The sequence below is a fragment of the Manihot esculenta genome, chromosome 13 (assembly GCF_001659605.2).
Source record: "Manihot esculenta cultivar AM560-2 chromosome 13, M.esculenta_v8, whole genome shotgun sequence".
Classification (NCBI taxonomy): Eukaryota; Viridiplantae; Streptophyta; class Magnoliopsida; order Malpighiales; family Euphorbiaceae; genus Manihot; species Manihot esculenta.
The window spans coordinates 4,880,758-4,894,123 of NC_035173.2; the positions used below are offsets into that span (position 1 = coordinate 4,880,758).

At 29.1% G+C, this 13,366-nt stretch overlaps 2 protein-coding genes across 3 annotated transcripts; one reads left to right on the forward strand and one right to left on the reverse strand.

Moving 5' to 3' along the window:
* Window positions 1-1,274: 1,274 nt before the first annotated feature.
* Window positions 1,275-2,071, forward strand: LOC110630319. The gene is made up of 2 exons (XM_021777751.2): window positions 1,275-1,568; window positions 1,704-2,071. The coding sequence occupies exons 1-2, from the start codon at window positions 1,486-1,488 to the stop codon at window positions 1,960-1,962; spliced, it is 342 nt and encodes a 113-aa protein (XP_021633443.1). The 5' UTR covers window positions 1,275-1,485; the 3' UTR covers window positions 1,963-2,071.
* A 4,684-nt stretch (window positions 2,072-6,755) lies between these two features.
* Window positions 6,756-13,046, reverse strand: LOC110630094. Of its 2 annotated transcripts, none has more exons than XM_043949738.1 (15): window positions 12,725-13,046; window positions 12,232-12,393; window positions 12,047-12,163; window positions 11,882-11,966; window positions 11,231-11,339; window positions 11,045-11,112; window positions 10,789-10,914; window positions 9,678-10,711; window positions 9,229-9,429; window positions 9,053-9,113; window positions 8,355-8,468; window positions 7,999-8,112; window positions 7,830-7,919; window positions 7,115-7,192; window positions 6,756-7,034 (listed from the first exon to the last, which is right to left on the reverse strand). In XM_043949738.1, exons 1-14 carry the CDS (start codon window positions 12,820-12,822, stop codon window positions 7,166-7,168), a joined length of 2,406 nt encoding a protein of 801 aa, XP_043805673.1. In that variant the 5' UTR covers window positions 12,823-13,046; the 3' UTR covers window positions 6,756-7,034; window positions 7,115-7,165. The 2 variants fall into 2 exon arrangements, with proteins under 2 accessions (XP_043805673.1, XP_043805674.1); XM_043949739.1 differs by having other exon boundaries at window positions 7,813-7,919.
* Between the last annotated feature and the right edge of the window lie 320 nt (window positions 13,047-13,366).

Here is a 13,366-nt window from a genome sequence, read left to right on the forward strand (position 1 = left end):
TTTTATAATTTCCTAAATCTAATTTAATTTATTGTCTATTATTGAATTAACAAAAAAATAAGATATCTAGTTAATATTATTGTTTAGTAAAATACTTAAAAATATAATAATTAAAAAAAATAAATCAAGTTAAAATGGCATTTACTAAAGGGTTAATATACTTAGCTTCTGAGGGTAGAGGTAGAAATGAGTAGGAGAATAATTTTTTTTTATTAAAAAATTAGTTGTATGATAAATTTTTTTATAACTATATTTATTTATTATTGTTAAGCATTTTTTTTAATTTTTTTATTTAGCTTACACCACTATTATGATCAACTTCTTAGAAGAAAAGGTAAACATAAAAATCACGTGTATTTTGAGAGGAAGATATATAGTAAAATGTTCACAGAGGAATAGTAATTTGTCCTCCAAAGATGAAGACACGTGATATTAAGAGAATAGTGGTCGGTTTAACTTTTGTAGTGATTATGACATTGATGTTACGTAATAATTCAAAGTAAATTATAAATTTTTACTGCAAGAGAGAGTCATGGAGAATACAATGAGTAAAATACATGATTTTAGTCGAGAAAATAAGAAGCAGACACTTCAACAATTAGTTTAATATTAAAATTCGCACTCTTTTAAATAGATTAGCGTAGATATAAAATTATTATTAATAAATATAATTCAATATATTTTACTACACTTGAATTTTAAAATCATCAATCGATTAATCGGCGATATCTCTTATCAAATAATTTATTGGGTTGTCATTGGATCATTAAAATATATTATATTTATTCTCATTTTTTTATGATATAAAAGAAAAATGACCATAGAAATAAATGTACGCTATTTTATTACACTACTTAAATTCTAAATAATTTATTATATTTGATCTATTTACCAGTATACTAATATTAGAGTGGCTGACGTAAACATCCATTATCTTACAATTTTTTTTATAGGTCTATTTAATTACAGTACAATTTTATTTTTTAATCGTTTTAAACATAAAATTAAAATTTTTTTATCTAAATCGGATCTATGAAAATTTATAATATTAAATAAAAATAAAATCTTATATAACACTATAAGCCTATATAAATTTCGTGTAAATAAAATTTTTAGGTATATGGATCTGTACCATAAAATTAATGATGACCATATGAAAATCTAAACATTTAGACTATAAATTGATGTAGATTTAATGAAGACAAGGATTGACCTTAATAACGAGGACCCATATGAGATTAAAATCAATCCTTTCCTTTCCTTGCCTATTTATGTATGTTTTAGCTCTATCTTATCCTCCAACTCCCCAGTTTTCATCTTTTCCTTTATAATCCCATTACAACTTCAAAAGAGCTACATTAGTATATTCCTTATCCTCCAATACCCACCAATTCAAAAAGTATATATATATATATATATAAACTGTAAGAAACTTCCAAGAAACCCACTTCATCTTCATCTTTGAAGCATTGGGTGATTTGGGTCATGGCTGAAAACCTAAAAATCACAGTTGAAAAGAATCCCTCAGAGTCCAAACTCAATGAATTAAACATCAAGTGCTGGCCCAAGTGAGTCTCTCTCTCTATCTCTATCTCTATTTTTTCATAAATTTCTGAGTTTTTGGGTTGTGGGTATGGGATTATTCAATCTAAAAAGCTTTGATCTTTTCTGGGTTTTGGGGGAAAAATTTTTATAAAAAAAAGATGGGGTTGCTCTCCAGGAAGATATCAGCTAAAATTTGATGCAGAAGAGACATGTTATCTGTTGAAAGGGAAGGTGAAAGTATACCCAAAAGGTTCATCAGAAACTGTTGAGTTTGGTGCAGGAGATCTTGTCACCATCCCTAAAGGACTCAGTTGCACTTGGGATGTTTCTGTTGCGGTTGATAAATACTACAAATTTGAGTCTTCTTCATCTTCATCACCATCACAGCCACCACCTTCTACTTCTTCTTCTTCATAGCTACTTGCTGGCAGTAGTGTTCTGATTTTTATCATCAATCTTGATTTAATTTCTCTGTTGATCGTAATATCTATATTATATTCTTTGCAACTTGATTACAGAAGCGTCAGTTTTCTCTTTTTTTTTTTTTTTTTGCTTGTTGAGATTTTTATGATCTCTCTTTGTCTCTTCTGTTTTGGATAGAAGAAGGGATCTCTCCCTCTCTCTGTCTCTCTAGTTCTTCATCTCTTCTGGTCAAAGAAAGTGAAGGAAGAAGGGGCTAGTCAAAGCATGTCACTTTCAAACTAATTAATATTCCTTTTCCTTCTTAAAATAATCTTTTCTGGTCAATTCTCTATTTTCTTTTGATAAAATTACAAACAAAATTAACTAATTTATCTTTATATTTTCAAAAAATTATTAAATAATCCCTTTGATTTTTGAAAATTCAATCTTTATAATAAGTTTTAACACCATTATTGTAAAACTTTCCCTATTACAGTTAGATTTTTCCACACTTTTTATTGTTTAAATTAATACTAAAAATCTAAATTTAATAAAAGAGTTTTTTAATTAATTTTTAAAAACACAGAAATCATATAATAAATAGTAAATTTTCCTAATTTTTATTGTAAAGATTGATTATAAAAAAATTGTCATGAAATTTGCCTAAAAGGTTTATTTCAAAAAGAAAAACATTTTTAATTTTACATAGGATGGTAGAAAATAAAATTTTCAAGAATTAATTATTTTTATTTAAAAATTAATTATAATTAAAATTGTAATCTAAACAATTATTTTTAAATTATAAGTTAAAAACTCGTTAAATTTAGATTAATTCTAACTTATTCAAAAGTTAATATTACTCGGATACAATTTTTCATACTTATAATTAAACTGAAATATAATATATTTACGGAAGGTCTAACATTAATAGATAGACTATCTTAATACTATATTAAATCTCAAAAGCTAGCTAATGGGAAAAAGTGTTTAAAATCTTTATAAGAGTATATTATTCCTATCTCAATTTAATGTGATATTCAACACACTTCTTCATGTCCAGAATTATATTGGAGCGTGATATATTTATGGAAGATCCAACATCGATCTCACATTCAGAACTATATTAAAGCGTAATATATTTATAAAAAACTCAATATTGACAGGTGGGAGACTCTGATAATATATTAAATTTGAATCATATCTATTTCAGTCTAAAAAATTAATTATAATTTTATATAAAAATTAAAATGTGAGTTTACAAATATCACTTTTTTTAGCATTTTGAAATATTAAATTACTTCTAAACATCTATCTTTAACGCTTAAATTATCTAAATAAAATTTAAGGTAGAACTATATTTATTTCGAATTGTATGTTTGGCATAAGTGCTCTATCCCTTTAATTTATATAAAAAAAAAAGATCAAAATTTTTAAATTGATTACCAAATGACCAACTATTTATACTTAAATTCATTTATAAGTTTAAAAAATATATTTTAATTTAAAATTTGAAAACAAATAGTAAAATGAAACACTTTAAATTCCTTTCCAATCTTAATAATAGTTTTCTCACACCAGACTAATTAAAAAATTTATTATTTAATCTCTTAAATTTAAGTAATATATTAAAAATATTTATAAGATATTAAAAATTTTATTAATTAATTATTTTATAAATTTTAATCATTATATATTTTACTATTTAATTTTTGTAGTATATAAAAATTTATTAATTAATTTTTTAATTTTGTAAAAATATTTATTAATTATTTCATCTGTACTAAAATATTTTTTAAATTTTTTCTAAATATTTAACTGATAAAATTAATAAAAAATTAATTAATAAATTTTTAAAAATATTTTAATATAAAAATTAAAAAATTAACCAATAAATTTTTGAACAGATTAAATAATAATCTCTTCAAATATTAAAGATTTTATAAAATTCTAACAGGTCAAATATATATTTACATTCTTAAATTTTATTAAAAATAATTTCATACTATCTTAAAATTTTAAAAGTATCTTATGGTACATTTCGATTATTTAAAAAAAATTAATTGGTTAAAACTATAAATCCACTGAATGATCCATTATTTAATTTAATGGATCCATTTAATAAAAAATAAATGATCCATTATTTATATTAATTTATATTTATATCTAAAATTTTAAATTTTGAATAATAAAATTATTTATTATTTATTTTATTTTAATTATAACCAAAATAGCTCAATTAAATTTAAAAAGCTATCAAAAAATTACAATATAATCCCTAAAATTTTATTTAACTAATAAAATAGTTTTTAAAATATATATTTTATTTCAACAATATTTTTTTTATTAATCTCATTATTTACTTTTTCATTCTATTTTGTTTACACATTATAATTTAATAAAAATTTAAAATATAAAAAATTATAGTATAAAATATATAATATTTCATTTTATTTAATATTATTATTATAAAATATAATTTTTTATCGGATCAACCAATAAATTAATATATATGACGAGTTTATATAGGTGAGCAAAATAAAAATATTAAATATTTTAAATAATTTACAAATGTTAATATATTTAAATTTTTATAAAAATCATAAAGAAAATAGACTTTAATACTAAAACATATAATATTTTATTTTATTTAATATTATTAATATAAAATATAAATTTTTTTTATGTTAAAATATAATTTATAACGAATAGTATAAATTTTTAATAAAATATTTTAATATATAATATTTATATGTAATATTGTATGTAGTGAAAATTTATTTATAATAAATGTTTATTTAATATTACATCTGATAAATATAAAATAAATATATTTTTAATATAAAATTTAAATTAAAAAACTATATGTTTATTAATATAAATTTTTAAGGATTATATTATACTTTGTTATTAATTTTTTTAAATTTAATTTAATATTATTATTATAATTGTGATAAATAAAAAAAAATTTAGTTTTATTATTTAAAATTTCAAATTTCAAATATAAATATGCATTGATATAAATATTAAATTTTTTTTATTCAGATAATTTTTAAAAAACAATCTTACGTGCAAATGACAGGTGAACTATAATTTTTAATCAAAATTAATTAAGATAAATAACTAAAATTAAATCAGAGAGAATTATTTTTATTATTTAAAATTTTAAAATTAAAATATAAATATTAAAAGAGATAAATATTTCAATTTTTTTATTTAATAGATGTAATAATAATAATACCAAGGGATTCATCGTATTTTATCACTTAAAATGCAATTTGAAAATATAAAAATCTTTACTTCTTTGGAAACAAAATCCACTTTGTAGACGAAATTACCTTGGGAAAAAAAATTAATTAATTAAAAAGATGAAATTCGAAATTATGTTAAATATCCAAAATCTATTAACTCTATTAATCTAGATACGAGATTATTTGTTCAGAGCCTAAATATCTTTTAAGATAAATAAAATTAAAAAATAATAATATTTAAGAGGATATGTTTTTAAACACAAAATTTTTTGAAGGTCAAGAGTGGTTATGATTTTAGTTTTTAACAATTTAGATGTATTGGATTCGGATGGAAAAATAGGTTATATTTGTGATGAGTTGCACTTATACTCAAAATTTTAAACCTTTTCAGATAACTAATTTATATAAGTTAATGTCAAATTATAATATAATTATTAATTTTTTTTATTTGATTAATAAAATTATCATTAATTTAAATTTTTATATTTAAAAGTAAATATATTTTTTACTTACTAAAGTCCTAAATATTATTAAATTATATATTTAATTAAATAAATAAATTGTAAAAAATGTACTTATTTTACATATTATATAAAATAAAATAATATTAATTATAACATAAAAAATAAAATAATATTACATTTAAATAAAAAATATTATTTTTTACATTTAAAAATTATATTCTTTGATAATTTAACTTGTTTATATATGAATTTGAAGTAGCTAAATTTTATATAATGATCTATTATAGAAATTAAAAGTTGAAGTAAAATCAAACCGGACTATTAGTTTTAACCACTCCAAATTTAAGGTTTTAATCGGTTCACAGCTTGAATCGGATCCAACCGGTGCCAAGTCTAATCATGTGGGTATCAACCTTTTTTACCTTATCCCTTCTGGACTCCAGAATCGAATAATGGAGGCCGATGACAGTGACCAGTTTTCAAGTTCTCAGCTGAACTTTATGCTCACCCTTTCTTTGAAAAAAAAAAAAAAAGAAATTGTATTCGAATAGAATTAAGATATAAGTTTTGAATTTAATTAAAGTATGTATATATATTATCCTTATTACCACGAATGGCATCTTAATTTATATGTAGATTTGAAAAAATTTATAAAATAGTATTATTAGGTTTTAATATATAAAATAATTTAATTTAATATTCAGAATTTATTAATAATCTCTATATTAAAACTAGATTCAAATTCTGAATTTAAATGATAACATCCAAACACAACGTAAAATTATTTTAAATCTAGTTTTACCAAGAACTTAGTATTTCTACGACACGACCATTGAACGTTGAACATTCCCATCTGTCTAGCAAAACTTGAAATGTTTAGAGAAAAAAAAGGGCGGCACACGAACGGAACAGAAGTTTGCACCCTTCCTTATCGCCTTTTTTCTCTTCTTCATCGTCTCACCTTCTAGGGGATTCGATGCCCTAGTAGTGGATCAACCTTTTATTTTTCTCTTAAACAAAAGGTAGTTTTAGCATTTTGATTCAGTGATAAATGCAGGCTGAATTAAAAATTCAATGCTGAAGCTGAAAAGTAGGATTGAAAGCAAGCAAACTTGTATTAGTTCATTACTAGGACAGTTTCAGAACATTAAAGTTATAATGCATTTCTAGAGTTTTGGTGCTGTAGGGTGTGGTTGGGAATGGGCAAGTGAAAGAATCCAACAGTTGGCAACATCTGATTCAAACCAGGTACGATCAAGATTGCTGTCAGTAGCCAAGACTCTGGTTGTTAAGTGTATTCAAACTCACCCATGTGTTTCTATTTGCATCATCCATAACCAAGTCTCTTCTTCCATCGCATGAAGCATGTGTAGAACTATGCAAAATAGTGACAACATTTAATCCACCAATATTTCAAACTGGTATTTGATATTAAACAAGGTTGCAAATGCCTACCATCTAGGTTGGTTTTCACAGTTCACCCACGCGAAGCGTAACAGCAGGTTTCTAACCCTCCACTGCATATGTCTGAACCTGCAATCAGTAACAAATCATAACTGAATACTACTAGTCCTTAACCTAAATGCTTGATTATTTATATAATGTCTCACATCAACAGAAAGACTATGAATGGAAACATGAAAAAAACAAGAGGGTGTACATTAGGCTATCACCCTAGTCCACTTTTCATGTCCAATAAATCTCACATCCATGAAAGAGAACTTTTTATGTATAACTAGCTTTCTCCCTCCTTTCTGGGTAAAGTAAGGGGGGACGTTTTATTTAATCCATTCTAGCCTTAGCCTTACCAAAAAATCAGTAAATATTTGATCCTGAAATGAACAGAACATCAGAAATTTGTTGCTTTTTAATATATATATATATATATATATATATATATAACCCATTAAATGTTACGTGTGGTCGATATTTCTCTTTTTCCAAAAGAAAGAATGGCTTATGAATTCTAAACATGGCATTGTCGTGGAACTTCACCTCACAACTTGTTTATGAAATAATTTCCTTGCATTTATGCATTTACTTTTTATCGTAAACAAGTATGCAATATTTTCTTATATTGGTGTTTGTGCATCACAATTAATGAACCAAAAAGAATGCACTAAGAAAATTAAAAATAAACAGAATGCAGCAACCTTCCAGATCAATCTACCTCAGCCAAGTTAACTTCTGGAGAATAATTTGATCCAGTGCAATTTACACCATGAGCACCGTCATATTGGAGGACCCTAAGTTTCCCTTCCTGCAATTCACAGAAAAAGAGAAACACAATTAAAGAATATAGACTGATAAAAAGGAAAATTCAGCAGAGAAAAATGCACCTTAGTTCCATAAACAAGGCCTCCCCCAGCAAAAGGATGAAAGCAAGCAACATTGACCTCATCCTCTGCACTAGGAAGAACTCTCACCAATTCCATATCCGAAACTCTGTAAACCTGATCAATTGGAGAGAGTTAATTAGAGAAGCAAGTATGCCAACAAGGGATTAAATAAAGCCACTCCACTATGACGCATTGATAAACCTTGTTCTTCGCCCCCCGCCCCCCCCCCCCCCCCAAAAAAAAAAAAAAAAAAAAAAAAAAACTAAAAAAAATAAAACACACACACACACACACACACACTCAAAAGAGGAAGAATACATGTCTATCTGGAAGTGGACAAGAAAAAGAATTTTTACCTCTAAAACTGTATAAATAGGAGATGTTGTTTCCCCATCAATAACAATGCTTTTAAGAAGGGATCCATGACGTCGTCCATAAGCCAGTAATATATGCTCAGACGTTGGTGAAAACTGCATTCAAAACATGACGAATAAGAAAAATAGGTAAATGATAAAGACAGACTCAAATAGTACCACACAATCACATGCGTAATTAGTGAAATCCAAAACAATTTAAAACATATATATACATGCAAAGCTACTTTTGGAGCACACAGAAGTACATCAAGTATCCCAACATTTTCCTGAGATCAGAATCACAGCAGCCAAGCCAACAAACCATCAAGCTTATTGAGCAGGGCTAATATTCCTTCATCTAACACAAACGACAAGTCCATAGTTGATTAACAGTTCAATCAAATGAACCAATATGAATCCCAAGAAACAATAGACCAGCATGTCTTTTTATAACAAAATGCAATTGAGTTTAGAAAGCACAAAAAGAAAAATGCAGAAGGGCAAGCTTTCGTCTTAGGATGCACAATATATGAAGGTGCTAATAAGGCCAAAAAGAAATCCCATCATGGTAACAGGCAATTTGTGGTGAAAGCATAACAGAAAATGTCAACCAGTTAATATCATGAATACGCATAGTCTAGTCAAAGCATGCAAATCAAACAAGGACAATAACTTCCATCTAACAAAAAGCCACAGACCTGGATTGAAGTCAAACAATGAGCAGCTCTGATGGCTCGGGATACAAGAACTGAACCAAAACTGCATAAAGAAAATCAGAAGCATTATAGATAAAACAAACAGTCCTTCAGATGAAGAGTATCAAACAGCATGAACATATAAAATAAGTTGGAGTTGGAGTAGGAGTGAGTTTTACGTTGCCTCCTCCAGGGAATATATGCGAAGCTCATACATAACTTGGCGTGCCGAGATTGGGTGTCGAGTAGGCGAAGTTGCAGTTCCAGTATCTTGTTGAACTAAAGTTTGTAATCCAGGGTCGGTTTCCATATTAGGAAGCATACAAGCAACACAGGCAGCTAAGTATCTTCCACAAGGTGAAAAATGAGCACCCATTTCACTGCAAATATAATTGCAAAGAGAGCAGACAAAGTAAACATACTGAAAGGCCCACCAGAAAAGAATTTGTAGAATTACAGCTACAATACTTGGCCATGCTGAGGTTCATATGTCTTAAAACAAACTCAGATGTGACTACAAAAATTTTCATGCAGAGCATGCCATGAGATCTACTCTTAATATAACAACTTGAACACCTTGACATTTAAGGTAACCAAGGATCTAAAAAGGAAATCATAAACTTCATACCTACATAGGACGGCATGAGGTATGGTTAAACGACATCTTTGGGCATTGAGTGGGGCACAAGGATTTTGTATATCATGCGACCACACCCTGAGCTTTACAGTACAAGGCAACTCCGCAGCAGCAGCTGCCAGTGATGTGGCAATTTCAGACTGGATTCTGTTAAATATGGGCTGATTATCAGTGACATCGTGTTGCATGTTCATGGGTGCTGCACTCTCCCCAGAAAAGCGAATAGGTGGAACGTTATGTTGCAAGCTTCTCCCAGAAACCCCAGAGAGGCTAGTAGGCATTGCTAAAGTAGCCACTGCAGTCTCCATATTGTGATTAGATGGATACGATGTTGAGGAGGAACCTGTAAACTGGGATGAATATTCACGACCACCGCTGTTAAGAGGAAGCACTGATGGAACACCAGCTTGGCTTTGACCCATTAACCATCCTTGCAAAAAGCGTAGCTCCCACCAAGTTGGTTCTCTGGAGGATAAATGCTGATGAAGTTGCCCAGCCTCTGTGGACTGCTGCCTAACTGAAATATTTCCAGATTCTCCATGCACCATGTTATTACCAGAGGCAGAAGTTTCTGGGTCAGTATGGTTTCCCCCTAAAGGCTGCATTTCATCAGTCTCCATGGCATCTAACATGGAGTCGGCAAGCCCACTTCTCATTCCAGAAGGGAAAGGATTACTCACTGTACCTTCTCTACTGGAAGGAACCACAGGGAAGGTCTCCATGGGAGAAACTAAAGTATCATAGTTCTCTGCTGCATTTGCATCTGACTGCAACTGTCTTGAACTGGATGATTCCACTTGCATTATGCTCGAACCAACATGTCTATTAACATCTGTTCTAGTGTCAACCATAGAGAATGAAGGCATGAACAAGAAAGGGAAGGACATGAGAGGTAGTTCAGCAGCCAAACTAACACGTTCACTAGACTGAGCATTTGCCATAAAAACAGCAGGAGGAGGGTATCTTAGGTACCCTGGAGAAGTTGCCCGTGTCATCGAGGAATCTGAAGAGTCAAGATCATTGACCTGCATATCAGTCCAATAATGTAATCTACATGATAGTAAGAATAAACTATTAATTAAATGCCCATTCAATTATTCACCTCAGCAGTCAAGAGAAAGGGAGCAGCATGCGGGTGAAAATGCACTGCTCGAAGAGAACGCCTTGTCTTCAATACAATGGTTGGTGAGGAAGCCTCCCCTCTCCTATTATAGTGCCATATGTACAACTGACACATTATCAAATGCCAATGCCATGTTAAACTACAAATTTATGTCCACCAATCTTCCAGATGATGGGAGGAAAGGAAAAGATTGAAGCAAGAAAGACTAACTACAATAAAAAATAAGATTCAGCACCTTGTGACCTGATGCAACTGCAAGCAATTCCCCTTCAGCATGAAAAGCAATGGAAGCTATAGGACGATCTGTTAAAGGAACAAATCCAGCAATAACAGGTTCACCACAAGTCATAAAAGCTTCAAAATAAATAGAGAAAAATAATACATGAAAGTAACCAAAACAAGGGTTTGGAGTAGAAATTACAGAAATCACGAGATCCTATACACTCTGATGTGTTTGCATCCCATAGGCGAACCTCATAGTCCAAGCTCCCACTTGCAAGAATTTCAGGCTGCAACGGATGAAACCTAACCTGTAACAGGAGCACTTAAATAAGTAATTTATCAACAGGAAAAATCCCTTGGATTGAGATGAGAAGCGGGGATGAAATCTCTGTCTGAGGGAAACAAGTGAGAGAGAGAGAGAGAGAGAGAGTAAGGCCAGCCACAATTTATACCATTTGTACCATCAAACAGTCAGACATTAGAACTATAGTACTAAATGAAAAATTATCAAAGTCAGGCCACAGAATCTATTTGCAATCATTTTCTAATTCCAGCAACCCTCCCATACAAAAAACTGTTCAAATTCACATGATAGAAATGCTCAAGCTGGAGGAACAAGGGTAAAAAAGACATGTCCCATTATTTTAACTTTTTAAGGACAACACATTCCAAAAAGAACAATATATTCAAAAAGTATACTCATCTGATGCCAAATAACTGAAATAAAGCTTATCTTTGAGCAAGTCATAGTTACCATCTATTAAGCTTACTTAGTGATCAGGAATGGAAATGACCAAACAAATTGACAACTAACTAGTGCTACACTTGGTAAATCTACTTTCCAACTCACCACCCAAGGAGTCCTCCGATGACCAGTCAACACCTTTAAGCAGTTTCCAGTTTGACAATCAATTATCTTCACAGTGTGATCACCACTGCAAAATTTTAAAAAGGTGGTTACAAACGCATGTTCATGCCTTAAAAAAAGAAAAAAAGATAAAGTTGGAAAATTTACTGAGTAGAAGCAAGTGTTCTCCCATCAGGACTAAATGCTGCTGCAATAGTTGACCTTGGAGGAGGTACTAAGGGACAATACTTGGCAGATAAATGCCGCAAGGATTCAGCCTCAACCCTAAAAGATAAACAAGTGAATAACGAACAAATGAAAACAGCAACAATTTTATGAAGCACCGCGAGTACCATGAAATAAGACCACGTTTTGCATCTCGTGCTGGTTCGCTTTTGGGCATAGGTGAAGAATTAGCATTCCATCGAGAAGTTTCTCCCCACCGCCTTTTGGGTACATGCTTTGTCTTAGGACAAATCTCTCTCCGCACCAACAAACTCAAAGCATTTCTACTACTGAAAATATAATAAATACAAAATAAACAGAAAACACGAAATCAGACCGCAAACTACAATTGAAGGAATGAACATTAAAGAAGTTCCACAATTGCAATCAAGCTAATTTTGGAACTTGAGATTGAATAAAGTGAAATTCCCTTTCTCTCACATTAAGAATCAAGCAAATTACAAATGATCTAAAATTCTCCGTGTAATCAAAGCAACTGACAATTAATCAGAAAGATAACTACAATCAGATACAAAATATAGCAGAAATCTCAAAAATCTAACAAAATGAAGAAAATAAACCGAATTACAAATCATCTAAAACATAAATTAGACATCTGACCTTCGAAGAGAATTACTGGAAGCATGATGTTTGTCAGAATTTCGATCATGCGGTAAGGAACGACCCGTCATTTCCTTGTTTTCACAATTGAAGTTCATAAAGTGAGGATTTAAAGTTTAACTAGTAAAAAAATGGCAGAGAATTGGAGACAGAAGCAGCATATGGGAACCCCTAATCGATTGCTTTAGATTGGGCCTTGGAAGAGGAAGAAGAAGAAGAAGAAGGATAGATCAAGTCAAGTGTATTGATTTTTGGATTTGAAAATGCGAGAAAGACCTAAATCCAGAAGCTTAGGCTCAGCGGAGACCAAGAAGGATTAATTGAAAGATAATAATAATATTAATAATAATAAACGATTTTTCCTTTTTCTTAAATTTATTGACGAAAATGCCCTTTTTCTGTACGCGCTTTTGTTGCGTCATCTGCTTTTGTTCATTTTGTAATAACAACTTTGTTTATTACTACGTAAATTAAATTCTTTGTTAAAGGACAATAAACCTCATCACTAACATGTGTAGTTGTGGTTTTTATAATTTTAGAATTTTAATAAGTTTTTATTTTAATTCAATTATTTAATAATTAATTTTAAATAATATCAGATTATAAATATATATTTGGCAAAAGCATTATATCATAATTTAT

Coding starts and splice junctions, on each gene's coding strand:
- LOC110630319 (XM_021777751.2), top strand. CDS start 1,486: ATGGCTGAAAACCTAAAAATCACAGTTGAAAAGAATCCCTCAGAGTCC. Junction 1,569..1,703: donor AACATCAAGTGCTGGCCCAA/GTGAGTCTCTCT, acceptor TATAAAAAAAAG/ATGGGGTTGCTCTCCAGGAA.
- LOC110630094 (XM_043949738.1), bottom strand. CDS start 12,822: ATGAACTTCAATTGTGAAAACAAGGAAATGACGGGTCGTTCCTTACCG. Junction 12,394..12,724: donor TCCAGTAATTCTCTTCGAAG/GTCAGATGTCTA, acceptor TTATATTTTCAG/TAGTAGAAATGCTTTGAGTT. Junction 7,193..7,829: donor CAGAAGTTAACTTGGCTGAG/GTAGATTGATCT, acceptor TACTGATTGCAG/GTTCAGACATATGCAGTGGA.